This window comes from Canis lupus, chromosome 1 (assembly GCF_011100685.1).
Source record: "Canis lupus familiaris isolate Mischka breed German Shepherd chromosome 1, alternate assembly UU_Cfam_GSD_1.0, whole genome shotgun sequence".
Classification (NCBI taxonomy): domain Eukaryota; kingdom Metazoa; phylum Chordata; class Mammalia; order Carnivora; family Canidae; genus Canis; species Canis lupus.
The window spans coordinates 100,962,601-100,980,724 of NC_049222.1; the positions used below are offsets into that span (position 1 = coordinate 100,962,601).

At 42.7% G+C, this 18,124-nt stretch overlaps 1 protein-coding gene and 1 long non-coding RNA gene across 2 annotated transcripts; one reads left to right on the plus strand and one right to left on the minus strand.

Annotated features, from left to right (window-relative positions):
• Positions 1-1,120: 1,120 nt before the first annotated feature.
• Positions 1,121-16,221, plus strand: LOC119875985. The gene is made up of 3 exons (XR_005354411.1): positions 1,121-1,180; positions 3,944-4,071; positions 15,648-16,221. It is a non-coding gene; the product is annotated as an uncharacterized LOC119875985 (long non-coding RNA).
• Positions 8,895-9,653, minus strand: LOC119875984 (adenosine deaminase 2-like). Its single transcript, XM_038527564.1, has one exon. It carries the CDS (start codon positions 9,571-9,573, stop codon positions 8,968-8,970), a length of 606 nt encoding a protein of 201 aa, XP_038383492.1. The 5' UTR covers positions 9,574-9,653; the 3' UTR covers positions 8,895-8,967.
• Positions 16,222-18,124: the final 1,903 nt, after the last annotated feature.

Consider the following 18,124-nt stretch of genomic DNA (forward strand, 5'->3'; position numbering starts at 1 on the left):
ATAAAGGGTGTCCGCGTCCCTTACTGGCCATGACTGCCGCTCAGATGTTCTCTGGATTGTGGTGTCCTGGGACTCTTACCTGCCACTTTCCCAGTCCTTGGGTCTGAGGACTCTAGAGAAACCCCGATCTCAGAGTTCTAAGTTCATGTCAGGGGTTATATTAAGGCGTTCCCATTCCTGGCAACCAACATAAATGAGTGTTAAGGGTTAAGCCAGGAGCAGATACCAGGATATGCAAATACATGGAGGTAAAGCTGAGCTGGGGGTGTTTAGGAACCACAGCTTGCTCTCTCTCTCTCTCTCTCTTTTTTAAAGATTGTATTTGTTTATTCATGAGAGAGACAGACAGAGGGAGAAGTAGGCTTCCTGCAGAGAGCCTGATGTGGGACTCAATCCCAGGACCCCTGGATCATGTTCTGAGCCACCCAGGTGCCTCACAGGCCTCCTTTTATGATATGAATAAAGAATAGGAGGTTAGGTGTTGGGACAGGAATGACTGCCTGAAAAATTGAGTCTATTCAGGAGGTAATGGGAGGTTTGGGTCAGAGGAAAGGGATAATATTAGGAAAGTCGAAACAGTCTTCCTGAATGTAAAGTGGAGAACAGATCATGGGAAATCAGGGCAGAGGCTACTAACATAGGCTGGTGACGGTTAATCATCCAGGACTGTGATTTAGAGTGGTTGCGTTTCTGGATGCAACATGGGATGCATGTTTTAAAAATGGGAAACTAGATTTTCTTTTTTTTTTTTTAAGATTTTTATTTTTTTTATTATTTGACAAGAGCATGCACGTGCACGCACAAGTAGACAGAGCAGCAGGCAGAGAGAGGAAAAGCAAGCTCCCCATTGAGCAGAGAGCCCAACATGGGGCTCAGTCTCAGGACCCTGGGATCACCACCTAAGCTGAAGGTAGACGTTTAACTGACTTAGCCACCCAGGCATCCGAAACTAAATTTTCTCTCTTTTCCTTTCTTTTCTTTTGTTTTCTTTTTTTCTTTTCTTTCTTTTTTTTCTTCTTTTCTTTCTTTTTTTTAAGATTTTTTTAATTCATTCATGACAGAGAGAGAGAGGCGGAGACATCGGCAGAGGGAGAAGCAGGTTCCATGCAGGGAGCCCAATGTGGGACTTGATCCTGGGACTCCAGGATCACACCCTGGCCTGAAGGCAGGCACTAAACCGGTGAGCCACCCAGGGATCCCCTAGATTTTTATTTATTTATGAGAGACACAGAGAGAGAGAGACTGAGGGAGAGAGAGAGAGAGGCAGAGACACAGGCAGAGGGAGAAGCAGGCTCCATGCAGGGAGCCTGATGTGGGACTCGATCCCAGGACTCCAGGATCACACCCTGGGCCGAAGGCAGGCGCTCAACCGCCGAGCCACCCGGGGATCCCCGAAACTAGATTTTCTAATATGTGTGATGAGGGAAGAAAACAGAGGTATCAGGGATAACCACAGGGGATTTGATCTTTGCTACTGTAGGGATGGCAGTTCCAACTGAGATGAGGAAGTTGATAGTAGGAGTAATAATCACTGGGGATATCAGGAGCTTTGTTTGGCCAAATTGAGAATCTGAGGTATTTCAGAGACCACTGAGTGGAGGCATCAAATTGGCAACTGGAAACACAAGTTGGGAAATCAAAAAGTGGTTCAAATTGGAGACCTTCAAAATGTGGTATTTACTGTGTGGACCCAATTAATCTGTGGTTACATATAAGAGGTATAGTCTTGTTAATGATTGTGAAGCTGTTTATAGGCCAGGATGTAGAGGGTAAGGGCTGAGCACTGGGTCTCTCATTTGGGTACCTTAGTGATGGTATTAGAATTCATAAATGCAGGTGAGGGTGGTATGTATCCCTAACGTAGGCTGTATCAGACTGACTAGTCTAGCAGATGGCCAGGGCTTCCAAGATAAGAATGGAGATGAGAAAGATTCAGAGATAAGGGGTAAATGAGGCAAGATGTCACTCAGGCCAGAGCTCTTGCTTATTCTCTATGATTTGTGAGGACTTTGGTGGGACCTGGGGTGTTTCATTCAGCCTGGTGGGTGTAGTTGGGGCAAATATGGTCATCTGTAAGAATCAGTAGGACTGGGGTGGGTGATAAATGGACTGAACTTTGAATGAGGGTTAGGTGGACAGAGAAGGTTGTCATTGCTGAGGGGACAGCAAGCACAACACAAGGTGCAAGAGGGCCATGGGTTTCTGAGATCCACAACTGGCTCTGTGTGGCTTAGTGTCAGGCATGGAACAGAGCCAGGAGGGAGGCCTTCATAGAAGGATTAGGTGTTTCCAACTCCCAACAGGAGCCATGGGAACTCTGGGGTAGTATTGGGTCCTGTTTGAATTTGCCAAGCAACTCTGGCTGTTTTCTGCTAAGTTGTATTTCATGGCCTAAAATTAAGACCCATTGTTATGTGCTCCCTTGACACCTCATGAAACTCCCAAGTGCTTCACATGGCCTGAGTGCAAGTTCTCCCCACTCTTAGATAAAGTTTCCTAGCCAAGCATCCCTTTTCATCAAGAGGACCAGAGCAGTTCCTGCTTATGCCTTTATTTTTATTTTTATTTTTTTAAATATTTTTTTAAAAAGATTTATTTATTTATTTATGATAGACAGAGAGAGAGGGGGGCACAGAGACAGGAGGAGGGAGAAGCAGGCTCCATGCCGGGAGCCTGATGTGGGACTCGATCCCGGGACTCCAGGATCGCACCCCAGGCCAAAGGCAGGCGCTAAACCACTGAGCCACCCAGGGATCCCCCCTGCTTATGCCTTTAAAATGGGTTTCACTTCTCTGCTAGGCCATGGGGTTATTCACACAAGCCATTCACATCATCCTGTGGGAACCAGATTGTACCCCACCTCTTGATCTTGTAAAACTTGCATCTCACAGCCCCTGGTTGTTTACTCTTACACAGTGTACAACGTTCATGTGGCCCTATAAGGTTGTGGTGTCCTCCTCTCCCTGGCTGTGAGTATATGTAATTAATAAACTACCTTTGACCTTATCTGTCCAGTATTAGGTACTTTGTGTTTGGCCATCCCCTTAACCCTAGGATGGGAATTCTGCTCTTCTCGCAGTGGTGTAAAGGAGGGATGACTAACACAAGAGTGACTTATAGGGAGACCAGGGAGATGCCTGTGCTGTGGGGCATTGAGGTATGGCCATGGGCATATGGCTGTGGTGTCCAGGAATGTGAGGGCTGTGCATTCTAAAGAATACTTGGAAAGAGAGTGTGTCTGATGGTTTCAGAGACCTAGTATTGAGATTTACAGGACTTTGATAACATCAGAGGAATAGCTTGACAGAAGTGTGTGGATTCATCTAGTGAGGGCAACAGCTTAGACATCCATTTGTTCACCTGCCTCTTTTTGCTGATGATTGGACCTGACCAGTGAGCCCATGAGGAGACAGCAGTGCAAGTTGTACCAAGGCCTGATTCATTCCCTGAGTTGGAGGGCTTGGGAGGAGAATGGGTATGGGGTATTCGTGTATGGATGAATTGTGGGTACTCTGGAGAAGGGCTGTTGGTGGTTTCATGTGTCACCATCATGATAGGGCACTGTGACCCTTGAAGACATGGCTATGTACTTGTTCTGGCAGGAGTAGGGTCTCCTTGAGGTTCAGAGACACTCATACAATAATGTGATGCTGGAAAGCTTTGAACTTATAATCTCAGGACGCCAGGGTGGCTCAGTGGTCGAGCGTCTGCCTTTGGCTCCGAGTGTGATCCTGGAGTCCTGGGATCAAGTCCTGCATTGGGCTCCCTGCAAGGAGCCTGCTTCTCCCTCTGCCTGTGTCTCTGCCTCTCTCTGTGTATCTCTCATAAATGAATAAATAAAATCTTTAAAAAGAAAAAAAAGGAACTTACAGTCTCTCTGGGTAAGGCCCTCATACCCATCATGGTACCCTTAGATGTTCTCTGCTCTTCTCTTTTTCCCCAGGCACTGGTCTCTCCTTCCCATAGCAGGACCATGGACACTGCTTGTTTCCCCAATTCCCTAAGCCTGTGCTGTGGCTGAGAAGTCTGAGGTGTGTGCACTGCCCTCTCCCTGAGCAGCCCCAACACAAGGTTAGGCATATAGTGGTCATTGTAATTGATTTTACTTTGCTTGCCCTTTCCCTGGCCTGGTGACTTTGTGCAGGTCCAAGGCACCTGAATACCAGTTGCTACTTCTTTCCTCTAGCTGACATTTTTTCATGACTGCTTGTGCCAGGAATTGCTAACACCAGCACAGTTACAGTTGTGTGGACCACGGTCTTTTTCTTGCAACTCCTCTACGTTTTCTGTATTTTTTTTCCTCCTGTGTGCTATCACATGCTGAGTTGTTCTGACCCAGTACTGTCTGCTCTTCTCTTACATCATCCAGGTGCCATGTATTTGGTCATCTTGGGGGTAGGTTGTAGAGCCTTTATTTAAATGGTTCACAAATGGCTCTGATCAAGCCACAGCAAGATGGAGGATCCTGATCTGGAGGGTTGGTACCTGGAGAAGGACATAATATCAAGGTTGTGCTTAAATTGTAGCAGAAATCGGGGCACCCAGGTAGAGCTCAGTGGTTGAGCATCTACCTTTGGTTCAAGTCATGATCCCGGGGTCCTGAGATCGAGTCCCACATCGGGTTCCTGCATGGAGCCTGCTTCTCCCTCTGCCTGTATCTGTCTCTTTCTGTGTCTCTAATGAATAAATAAATAAAATCTTTAAAATAAATAAATTGTAGCAGAAATCTATTCTATTTGGTTAGTGTTCAGTGCCAGGGGGCACACCTCATTTCTGGTGTTTCTTCAGTCTTGATGCTTTGCCTACTTATCAACTCTACATGTCACTTCTATTCTTATGTTCTGTGCAGGACCAGTCCATACCTTTCTGGACTCCATGTCTTACCTACTTTTCTCACTCCTCCATCTGCAGTGTTTCCCAACATTGACTTCTACATGAGGTGTGCATATATCTTCAAATAGTCCTTGAACATGAGGTGTGCATATATCTTCAAATAGTCCTTGTCATGAGGTGTGCATATATCTTCAAATAGTCCTTGAACATGAGCTACTCTGTTGCAGTTGGATTTTCTTGGTCCTGGACTTACCTTTCTATATAGTGCTCATGTGTCACTCATAAACAAGAACTTGTTGGAAGTTACTTGCAGAAAAACGGGGCATAGGCCTCCTCTCCTCCACTTGTCATACATCAGAGTTGTGTCCTCCACCATTTGAGACCTTCCCCATTTTATGCTCTTCATTTCCCTGGAACAAAGGCTGTCTTCAGCCCAAACCAATCCTGGTTCTGCAGACAAGCCCATGGACTTGTCCTGAGTTTGTCAAACGCATTCTTGTGAATGGGTAGTTGACTCCAACCAGAGTCAACAGGGACTCCTCCAGCATTTTATTCCTTTCAGGTTGTTGATATGACTCTCGTGATGGAGTTTTCCAGCCTTCAAATAAAAAAGCTTGGAACAGCCTGCCTTCTGTGTTTCTGGTTTGTGTGATAATGAAGGCCTTATTTAAGGCACCTTTAACCTTGGGGATTCTGTTCACTGTGTATGTGGCAGTTTGAAAATAACTATTTGAGTTCTGCTAGCATGAAGGTGTAGCCAGCTTGTGTTGGGACCAAACTTTGTTAGGATAGGATAATATTATAATAATATTAGGTGAATCCCTGGGTGGCTCAGCGGTTTAGTGCCTGCCTTTGGCCCAGGGCATGATCCTGGATCGAGTCCCACATCGGACTCCCTGCATGGAGCCTGCTTCTCCCTCTGTCTGTGTCTCTGCCTCTCTCTCTCTGTCTCTCATGAATAAATAAAATCTTTTAAAAAATAAAAAGCACATAATAGATATGAACCAGGGGCAGCCCAGGTGGCTCACTGGTTTAGTGCCGCCTTCGGCCCAGGGCATGATCCTGGAGACCCGGGATTGAGTCCCACGTTGGGCTCCCTGCATGGAGCCTGCTTCTCCCTATGCCTATGTATCTGCCTCTCTCTGTGTGTCTCTCATGAATAAATAAATTAAAAAAAAAAAAAAAACAAATAAGGAAAGGTTATAGATAGAAATAACTACATTAAGATAAAAGCTAGATCTCCAATAAGCAACCTTACTTTACATTTCCAGGAACTAGAAAAACAATGAACTAAGCCCAAAGTTAGTTGAAGAAAATAAATGATACAGATTAGAACAGAAATAAGTGAAAAAGATACTAGAAAGACAGTGGAAATGATCAATGAAGCCAAGAGGGGGTGTGTGTGTGTGTGTGTGTGTGTGTGTGAAGAAAAGCAAAATTGATAAAACTAGTTACCCAATGTAAAAAAGAGAAAGGATCCAATTAAAACTGTATAAAAAGTCTAGGCTTTACAGCGGATACCAGAGAAATAAAAGAATCACAAGAGACTACTGTGAACAAGCACAGTGCAGTGATTAAGAAAACTAAAGCTGAGTGAAGTAAGTCAGTCGGAGAAGGACAAACATTATATGTTCTCATTCATTTGGGGAATATAAATAATAGTGAAAGGGAATATAAGGGAAGGGAGAAGAAATGTGTGGGAAATATCAGAAAGGGAGACAGAACGTAAAGACTGCTAACTCTGGGAAACGAACTAGGGATGGTAGAAGGGGAGGAGGGCGGGGGGTGGGAGTGAATGGGTGACGGGCACTGGGGGTTATTCTGTATGTTAGTAAATTGAACACCAATAAAAAATAATTAAAAAAAAAAAAAAAGAAAACTAAAGCAGTAAGGTTTGGTGTTTTGAGGTCCATCTATTGACCGCAGTGACTGAGAAAAACCTACCCTGTGCTCTTGATGAGAGCTGTTGAAATCCTAGTTATATAGATAAAACCAAACACATTCATCTTTTTCAAAAGTTGGGAAGACAGCTTTCCTTATCACAAATGATATTTGTGTGTTCTTGCGCATGCATGTTCTGTCAGGACAATTCCATGGTTCCTTAGGTGTTAGGTGGTTTTGTTTTATTTGAGACAGTATTTCTTCTTTCTTTTTTTTTTTTTTTCCATTTTCACCATTTATTAAACATAAGTTGGCAGAGTTGGGACCTATATACTATCTACTGGGGTTGGTTAAGGCAATAAATCAAAGATTGTCAGAATTGGACAGGAGCTGAAAGGTCATCTTGTTCCATCTGGGTACCAGCCTGTGGTTGAGGACCTCTAATCACCAAGAGTTTTTCCAGTGTCATGAGCCAAATAGTGATAAACTACTAATGGAGAGAGGGTTGGCTGCGGCCTTTGAGCTCAGGTGCAGGTGATGGGTGATGAATGAGCAGACACTTGAATCCTCTGGGGACTTCTAATGAATTCTTTGATCCTCCTACACTTCTTTTAGTCAAGTGAAGACAGGGCTGGCTTCTTGCCTTACTTCTCCTGAAAACCAGGTCAGGAGCCAGAATTTGATCACGGGAGGTCTTTTCTTTGGGGGAGACTCTGCTCTGTTCTCTCCTGCTTCAGCAACCAGCTCAAAACATACAGGTTATATCCATTTGTTCAACATATCCTTTATTGAGTACTGACTAGGTTTGGGGCATGGAGCAAGGCTCTGGGTTCACAATCATCAGTACTTGCCCACAGGGAGCTTACAGTCTGGTAGAAGTGAAGACTATAAACACAGAAATAAATACGTAATTACAAATTATGGTAAGATAATACCATATTATTATGGTATTTCCTTCCTTGAAGACAAAAAGCAAGGTGCCATGAGAGATATTAACAGGTTAGGGGTCTAGGAAACTTTTCTGACACAGGGACATTAAAAGTGAAGCCTGAAGGGTGAACAGGAGTCTGTTAGGCAAAAGTGGAAAGAAAGACTCTCCCAGGCAATGAGAATGAGAAAAGACTCTGATGCAGGATAGAGTTTGAGATATTTGAGGAACAAAGGACCAATGTGGCCAGAATCTGGTGCTCTAGAGGAGCCTAGGGTGGGATGCTGCTGGAAGGAATCCAGGTTACGGAGGATGCTATATGCCCTGTTGAAACATTTGAGTTTTTCTAAGTGCACTGAGTAGTAAACAATGGAGTAATCTGAATTAATTTTTAAAAAGTCATTGCTCTGTGAAAAATGTAATGAAGTAAGCAAAGAGAAGAAAGGAGAGATCAACTAAGAGGCTATTATAACTTAGACAAGAAGTGATAGCGGCTTGAACTCAGCCAACAGCAATACAGATAGAGAGGTGTGCAGAATTCAAGGTACATTTTGATGTAGGGAACAGGGAAGAAAGCAGTATCAAGAATTTTGCTGAGAAATTCTACTTAGAGCAACTCGGTGGGATGGGATGGAGGTGCCATTTACCAAGATGAGAAAGACCAGGAAAAGATTGAAAGGAGAGATTGAAAGTTCAGAATTGCACATAGGTTTCTGAGATTCCTGTGAACCATCCAAGTGAATAAACTGGGGATCATCAGCAAATAAATGATATTTAAAAGCAAAGGAATGGATGAGACTACCTAGAAAAAGACTATTGAGTAGAGAGAAAAGTAGAGGAGAGAAGCAGAGATGTGAACAGAAAAGCAAAAAGCAGCAAAACTGAGCCCTGAAGAATTCCAACACAGAGATCTGATAGAGAAGACCCTCTGGAAAAGGGACCCTGGAAGGAATGGCCAGAGAGAAAGGAGGAAACCAAGAAAATTGATGGCCTGAGGTTGAGAGAAAATAATATTTCAAAAAGATGAGTTTGGTAGACTGTTTAAGTGTTTCTGAGAGTCAAGCAACGTGGAGGCCATTGATGACCTTCATGAGGCAGTTTTGATAAAGAAATGGAGATAGAAACCATACTGAAGTGGGTTCAAGACTGACTGACCGAAGGTGAAAACAGCTTGCAGAGGAAAGCAGAGGAATATGGTAATAAATGGCTATCTTCTCACTTTGGCCACCTGGCCAGGTCGGCTACAAACTTATCCCATCTCTCCTCCCAGGTTTTCATGGCAGCCTTTTTATCAATATCCAACAAGGTGCTGAATTTGATGGAGTTCATGGCCAGCTGTTTGTCCTCAGATCAGCCTCCATTCCCCCAATGCCCATGAAGGCCTCATAGAAATCATAGGATAAGCCTTTGGCACCAAAGATAGCTGGGTCATCAGAGCTGATCACCATGGGATACCCACTGGCCATCAGGACAGCAGCAGGGTGGTTTCGCAGGTCAGACACCAGTTTCAGAACCTGATTGGAGATGGGACAGACTTCTATGGGAATGTTCTTCTTCCGGGAGTCAGCCCAGACTGCTGGGTGTTTGGTCAAAGCAAATCCATGGCCAATCCTGGTAGAGTTCAGTATTAGAGCATCCAAAAGGTTTCTATCTATGGAAGTACCCAGCCAATCTGTCTCTCCAGTATGGAAAAAGTAAGGCAGTTTAACACCATGCAAGGTGGGAATCATCAAAGCCTCCTTGTAGTCAAACAAGGAGTAGCCAGTGTCTTCATGCCCCACCAGGTCAAACCCTGCCACCATCCTGGGGAACATGATTCGAAGCGCCATGGCTGTTTGCACGGATTTCATGATGAAGGACACATTTTTAAATCTGTGATCCGTATAAATGAGTTTGATTCCAATGAACCCAGGATGCTTTTTCGCAAACATATAAGCCACTTCTCTATAAGTCCTCACTGACCACTCTCGGCTATGGACGGTCCCATTCAGTTCATACACCACCAGTGTGATCTTGATCGAGCCCTTGGACCCTCTACGCCTCAGTTTCCTGCCTATACGGCGCAAGCTTGCTATGCAGCCCGAGTGCTTTGTAAAGGTCAAGGTAGAGAAGGCCCTTGCTGCCAGTGTGCTCTGGGTCAGACCATCTGCCAGTATTTCTTCTTTCAAACACTTAAGTTTCCTACAAGATTTTAAATGTATAATTCATGACCACATACACCATTTGTAAAACAAATGAACTTTTAGCAAACATCAGTTGCCTCATCCACTCAGTCACTCAGACCAGAAGTAAAAGATTTAAGAGATATTTGTAAGTAGGAAGAATGGAAAGAGCAAACATGTCAAGAGACAGGATGAGATTAGATTAAAGCGGTTTAAGTTAGGAAAAGCATCTTAGGAAAACATTTGAATTTTGAAACTGATAAAACCACATACAACCTTTTACCTGAAATAACTAAGTCTCTTCCTTAAATTTATATTTTCTCTGTTTAAGAGGGGAGGGAAGGTTTTTCTTTTTTTGCAGTTCATATAATTCTTCCATGGAAGTATAATCCTGATTTCTTAAGTGTGTCCTCAGAGAAACAGTCATATTCTGGATGGTGTCATAAGATTTGGAGTTTCTCTGAATTGGGAGCCTCCCACATACTGTGTTACCTTTTAATTTTTATTTTTATTTAAGAGAGAAAGCACAGGGGTTGGGGAAAGCAGAGGGAGAAGCAGACTCTCTGCTGAGCAGGGAGCCTGATGAGCTGGATCTCAGGAACCTGAAATCATGATCTGAGCCAAGGGCAGACGCTAACCACCCAGGTGCCCCATACTGTTATCTTGCCATCATCTACAAGAGTTTAATTTTTTTTTTTTATTTATTTATGATAGTCACAGAGAGAGAGAGAGAGAGAGAGAGAGAGAGAGAGAGGAGGAGACACAGGCAGAGGGAGAAGCAGGCTCCATGCACCAGGAGCCTGATGTGGGATTCGATCCCGGGTCTCCAGGATCGTGCCCTGGGCCAAAGGCAGGCGCCAAACCGCTGCGCCACCCAGGGATCCCATCTACAAGAGTTTTATAAAAATGTTCATGATTCTGCAGTGTGAAGAGGCAACGTGAGGATTTCGAACGGCAGGTGGAACAGCAGATAGAAGGCAAAAATAACAATCTAGCTATAGATTAGGTTTTGGGACACCTGGATGGTTCAGCAGTTGCGTGTCTGCCTTTGGCTCAGGTCGTGGTCCCGGAGTCCCAGGATCAAGTCCCGCGTTGGGCTTTCTGCATGGAGCCTGCTTCTCCCTTTGCCTGTGTGTCTGCTTCTCTCTCTCTCTGTCTTTCATGAATAAATAAATAAAATCTTAAAAAAAAAAAAAAAGATTAGGTTTCATAACTACATCAAAACTCCTACGACTCCATTCTTGAAGATTCCACTAAATAATATAAAAGAGAAAATGTCCGACATCTAGGACCTGTCCTAAATTCAACTCAGTCATATTTCCTCTTCATTTGCCAGGAATAAATCCATATGAAGAATATTCCAAGTCTAGGAAGCCACTCCAGATGGCTCATCATTTTCCTGTGTCTCTCTTTCATAAAAGTTTAGTACATGGTCACTGCATACATTTAGTAAATTATCCTGTGGCTAGGGACACCTGGGTGGCACAGTGGTTGGGCGTCTGCCTTCGGCTCAGGGTGTGATCCTGGAGTCCCTGGATTGAGTCCCGCATCCAGCTTCCTGCATGGAGCCTGCTTCTCTCTCTGCCTATGTCTCTGCCTCTCTCTTTCTGTCTCTTGTGAATAAATAAATAAATAAAGTCTTGGGCAGCCCTGTGGCTCAGCAGTTTAGCGCTTCCTTCAGCCCAGGGTGTGATCCTGGAGACCCAGGATCGAGTTCCACATTGGGCTTCGTGCATGGAGCCTGCTTCTCCCCCTGCTTGTGTCTCTGCCTCTCTCTCTCTCTCTCTCTCTGTCTCTCTGTCTCTTGTGAATAACTAAAAAAAAATCTTAAAAAACCCCAGCAATTATAGGGATGGCCCTGGTGTACCGTGCTCCTTATTGGGGTGTTCCTCTCTGAATCCCAGTCTCTTTTGGGTTCTAAACCTGATACTCCTCCTCTCATGAGGATAACATCCAAGGTTCTGTTGTTGGACAGGGCAGATGGCATGGCTATGCATTGAAAATCTTGATGTATGTGACTAGGATCCTCCTCCATCTTCTTTCTAGAATCATGTGCTAATATATTAAGACTCAGATTCAAAATATACTTGGATGATAGTCATTGATCAGTTTCTTGAATCTGGAGGTTCTGAATAATTATGAAGAGCTAAGAGTAAGTAGAGAAGACTTTTGTGGGCATCCGTGGTGGCTCAGCAGTTTAGCACCGCCTTCAGCCCAGGGCGTGATCCTGGAGACCCAGGATCGAGTCCTGCGTCGGGCTCCCTGCATGGAGCCTGCTTCTCCCTTTGCCTGTGTCTCAGCCTCTCTCTCTCGGTGTGTGTCTCTCATGAATAAATAAAATCTTAAAAAAAAAAAAAAAAAGACTTTTGTCCTCATACTCTACAATCTAACAGTATGGTAGGTAATGCCTAAATTTTTTTCTTAAGTAACTAGCTCTAGGAAATTTTTACTATAAGCCTATTTTTGACTCATCTTTCACCCAGAGATCAAAGGGAAAAGAAGAGCTACTCAAACTCCTCTACATTCCATGCCTTTAAATGTATGTTTTCCTCTTTAATTATGTAAAAGCTTTAAAGTGTGATAATCTATTTTTAATTTTATTTTTTTAATTTTAATTAGGCTCCACACCCAATACGGAGCTCAAGCTCATGGTCTTGCAATCAAGAATTGCATGCTCTATCAACTGAGCCAGCCAGGTGCCTATTTTCACTTATTTGTATTTATTTTTAAGATTTTATTTATTTATTCATGAGGGATACACAAAGAGGCAGAGACACAGGCAGAGGGAGAAACAGGCTCCATGTATAGAGCCCGATGTGGGACTCAACCCAGGAACCTCTGGACCACACCATGAGCTGATGGCAGACGCTCAACCACTGAGCCATCCAGGCATCTCTATCTATCTATCTATCTATCTATCTATCTATCTATCTATCTATCTATATTTTTAAAAAGATTTTATTTATTTATTCATGAGAGACAGAGAGAGAGAGAGAGAGAGAGACAGGCAGAGGGAGAAGCAGGCTTCTCACAAGAAGCCCAATGCGGGACTTGATCCTGGATCCTGGGATCACGCCTTGAGCTGAAAGCAGATGTTCAACTGCTGAGCCACCCAGGCGTGCCTATTTTTAATTTTTTAAAATAAACTTATTTGAGAGCAGTTTTAGGTTCATAGCAAAATAGAGCAGAAAGTACAGGGAGTTTCTGTATACTGTCTGCTTGTCCCCAGATGCACAGCCTTCCCAACTATGAGCACCCTATATTAGAGTGGTTCATTTGTTACAATCAATGAACCTAAGTTGATACATCATTATCACCGAAGTTCATAGTTTAAATTAGAGTTTGCTTTTGGTGTTGTACATTCTATGGATTTGGCAAACATATAATGATATCATTATCATACAGAATAATTTTGCTGCCCTAAAAGTTCTTCATGCTCTGCATATTCATCCATTCCTAACCTTAATCCCTGGCAACCACTGATCTTTTTACTGTCTCCAACGTTTTGCCTTTTTCTAAATGTTATATAACTGGAATCACACAGTGTGTAGCCTTTTCAGATTATCCTCTTTCACTTAGTAATATGCATTTTTGATTCCTTTGTGTCTTTTCAAGGCTTGAGAGTTCATTTCTTCTTAGTGCTGAATAATATTCCATTGTTAAATATACTAGGGTTTATGTATCCATTTATCTATTAAAGTGAATCTTGGTTGCTTCCCAGTTTGGCAACTATGAATAAAGCTGCTATACCATCTGTTTGCAGGTTTTTGTGTGGATGTGTTTTTAGCCCATTTGGGTAAATACCAAGGAATGTGATTGATTACTGAATCAATGTATTAAGAGTATGTTTAGTTTTGTTAGACACTGTCAGACTATATTCCAAAGTAGTTATGCAAGTGTGCATTGCTACCAGAAATGAATGATAATTCCTGTCGTGCCACCTTCTCCCCAGCATTTGATATTGTCAGTGTTTTTGATATTGGCAATTCTGTTAGGTGTGTAGTAGCATCTCGTTTCAATATTCATTTTTAATATTCATTTTAAAAGATTTTTATTTATTTGAAAAAAATTTTTATTTATTTGAGAGAGAGTAGAGCAGGAGAGAAAAAGCACAAGTGAGGGTGAAGGACAGAGGGAGAGGGACAAGCAGACAGGGACTGTTGAGCTGGAAGCCCAATGCAGAGCTCGATCCCAAGATCCTGAGATCATGACCTGAGCCAAAGGCAGATAGATGCTTAACCGACTGAGCCACCAGGGACCCCTAATTTGCAGTTTCTTAATGACCTATGATGTAGAACATCATTTCATATGCTCAGTGGTGGTATGTGTATCTTATTTAGTGAAGTTTCTGTTAAGGTCTTTTGCCCTTTTTTGTTTGTTTGGTATTTTTTTGCCCATTTTTTGAGTGTTTTGTTACTCTTGGGTTTTAAGAGTTCTTTGTATATTTTTGATAGCAGTCTTTTATCAGATGTGTCTTTTACAAATGTTTTCTTATGGTTTGTGACTTGTCTTCTTGTTCTCTTTACATTGTCATTTGCTGAGCAGAAGTTTTGAATTTAATGAAGTCTTTATCAATTATTTCTGTAGTGAATTATGCCTTTGGTTTTGTATTGAAAAAGTTATCAAGGTTATCTAAGTTTTCTTCTATGTTATCATCTAGGAATTTTTTTTTAAAGATTTTATTCCTTTATTCATGAGAGAGACAGAGAGAGAGGCAGAGACGCAGGCAGAGGAAGAAGCAGGCTTCATGCAGGGAGCCCGATGTGGGACTTGATCCCGGGACTCCAGGATCACGCCCTCAGCCAAAGGTAGATGCTCAGCCACTGAGCCACCAAGGTGTCCCTCATCTAGGAATTTTATAGTTGTTCTTGCTATACATAGGTCTGTGATCCACTTTGAGTTCATTTTTAAAGTGAAGGGAATAAAGGCTATGTCTAGATCCTTTCTTTTTTTTTTTTCACATGTAGATGTCCAGTTGTTCCAGCATATTTGTTGAACATATTTTTTTGTTGTTGTTGTTGAACATATTATTTGTGCTCCATTGCATTGCTTTTGTTACTTTGTCAAAGATCAGTTGACTATGTGGGTCTATTTCTTTTTCTTTTTTTTTTTTAAGATTTTATTTTTTCATGAGAGACAGAGAGAGAGAGGCAGAGACACAGGCAGAGGGAGAAGCAGGCTCCATGCAGGGAGCCTGACGTGGAACTCGATCCCGGGTCTCCAGGATCATGCCCTGGGCTGAAAGCTGTGCTAAACCGCTGAGCCACCTGGGCTGCCCTGTGGGTCTATTTCTAAGATGACTATTCTGTTCCATTAATCTTTTTATCCTTTAGCCAGTTACACACTGTCTTCACTGTAGCTCTATAGTAATCTTAAAGTTAGGTAGTGTCACTCTTCAGCTCTGTTGTTCTTCAATATTGGGTTAGTTAGCTATTTTTGCTCTTTTTCTTCTCCATACAAGCTTTAGAATCTGTTTGTCAATATCTGCACAATAATTTGCTGGGATTTTTTATTAAGATTCTGTTGAATATAGATAAATTTGAGGAAAATGCATCTAGACAATGTTGAGTCTTCCTGTTCATGAACATGGTATACCTCTCCATTTTTTTTTTTTAGTTCTTCTTTGATATCTTTCATCAGAATTTTGTAATTTTCCCCCATGTATATCTTCTACATGTTTTGTTAGATTGATACTTAAGTATTCCATTTTGAGGGTATTATGTAAACAGTAACTTTTTTTATTTCAAATTCCATTTGTTGCTGGTATGATACAATGATTTATAAGAAATATTGTATTATTATATAGTATATAATTTCTCAGATATATTTGTCTTCGTCCGCAGATCCTGAAAACACTTCAGAGCCATAAAGGTAAAATGAGTGTTTTGTTATTAATGAAGGTGATTTTTCCTTTCCAAACCCACCCAAGGTTCAGAGGCAATTTGCCAGGAGGAGCAATCACATGATGAACTTTCAGTCCCTATCCTTAGTCCCCCACCTCCAGGGAATGAGAGGGGCTGGAAGGTTGCATCAGCTAATGGCCAATGACTTGGCAATCATGACTGTAATAAAGCCTTCATAAAGACCCAAGAGGACATGTCTTTTGGTCATTTTGGAGAGGTTTCACACTTGGAGAACCGGAACATTTCTGTGTGTCAGGCCCTAAGCTCCATGAGAACAAAAGGACCTCATTGAATGATGTAAGAATTCTCGAGATGGGTAGTCTTAATGGTTGCACAACAATGTAAATGTACTTACTGCCACTGAATTGTACACTTAAAATGGTTAAAATGGTAAATTTTTATTATGTATATTTTATTATAAAAATGTTAAAATAATTATTACTCAAAGATGACTTTCTAAAATGTTAGAAATGGATTTTAATTTTTGAAATAAACCTGTTTTATTTTTAGAAAAGATTTATTTATTTATTCATGAGAGAGACAGAGAGAGGCAGAGACATAGGTAGAGGGAGAAGCAGGTTCCCTGCCGGGAGCCTGATGCGGGACTCAATCCCAGGATGCTGGGATCACAACGTGAGCCAAAGGCTGATGCTCAACCACTAAGCCACACAGGTGCCCCTGAAATAAAATTCTTTTAGAGCAGTTTTAGGTTCATAACTATGAAAGATCAGAAAGTACAGGGAGTTCCTATATGCCTGCCTGTGCCTATATGAACAGTCTCCCCAGCTATGAACATCCTATATAAGTGGTTCATTTGTTACAATGGATGCACCTAAATTGACATATCATTATCATCCAAAGTTAATAGTTGAGAGTTCACTTTTGGGGTTGTACATTCAGCATTTTGGAGTTCTGAGGTAGGAGGATCTACTGGGGAAACAAAATACCTGCTTACCCAGAAAATCTTTGCACACAGTAGAAGAGAAAGAACAGTTTTATTATTAGTAAGCATTAAAAGAGATGTGATGTGCATCACAGGCAATCTAATAAAGATATTGTGAAGTCAGTAAGAAATCTCACCTTTTTATACAGTCAGGCAGATACAACCTATTACGTACATGTTCTCAAGAAAATGTGAACTAGTCCTCAAGTAAGAGGACTAGACAGCACCATTTACTAAATAGTGCATTAGAAATTCATTGGGGTGGGCATTTGCATTTGTTAAGTGCCTTTGTCTACGTGTACAGTAACACACTTGCCATAAGTAACTATAAAAAGGGCAAAATACATGGAGTTCCTGCTTCACATGTGGGACAGCACACAGCATGGGGCTGTGTTCTTTTTTTTTTTAATTTTTATTTATTTATGATAGTCACACACACAGAGAGAGAGAGAGAGAGGCAGAGACACAGGCAGAGGGAGAAGCAGGCTCCATGCACCGGGAGCCCGACGTGGGATTCGATCCCGGGTCTCCAGGATCGCGCCCTGGGCCAAAGGCAGGCGCCAAACCGCTGCGCCACCCAGGGATCCCATGGGGCTGTGTTCTTTGACGGAATGACAGCACAGCAGATGAGATGTCTTCTGCCAGGGCAAGGGCACTTTCTAACCCTATTATAGGGAAGTGGAGCCCAGACAACAGAGATGAGGGTAACAGATCAGAACCCAGTGCTCCAGAGGGAGCTAGAATCCTGTGTCTGTCTTTTCCGGGGAGTCCTACCCAGGAGGGTTCTGAAACCTCAGGCTGGCCTCTCTCAAACCTCAGCCCCAGAGGTGAAGACCCTCACTCTAGCATCAGAGGTCAGGTGTAGGCAGTTGCCACCAGCTAGCTGCTGCATCCCAGCTTCCTCCTACAGAGACAGTGTCCTTATTTCAGGCTCAGAAGCTGAGGTCCCACTCCTACTCAAGAAGTTGATACCCCTTGTGCAGTTGAGCAGTGCTAGCTCCTCTCTTGCACATGCAATCTTGGGGACCTGCCCTTGTGTCAGGATGCAGCCTCATGGACTCTGCATCAGGAATGTCTGCTAATTCTGAGAACTAGGACACAGCTGCCAGCCTCTGGACCTTCATGCTATCATTACTTGGTCTGGTGTTTCTGCCCACAGGGAACTTACAGAGGAGCTTGATCAGCACTTGGAGCACTCTAGTTGCCTCTGAGGAGTTTCTTTGGCCTTGGAGAAGGGGGCCTTGGAGAAAGGGGATTGAAAGGTGATGAATAGCCATAAGCCCTGCTCCCTCACAGCAGCTGGCCAGTTATAGTACATGCCAGTGCACAAAATGCAAAACAGTCTTTAAAAGAAGGCAGCTTTAGGTCTACAAAGTTTCAAGAGAAGGAAATATCAGATATTGAGTGTAAAATGAGAAAGTAGCTTTAGATGTATTGAGAAAAATCAAAATATGGATTGGTGTATAAAGTCTGA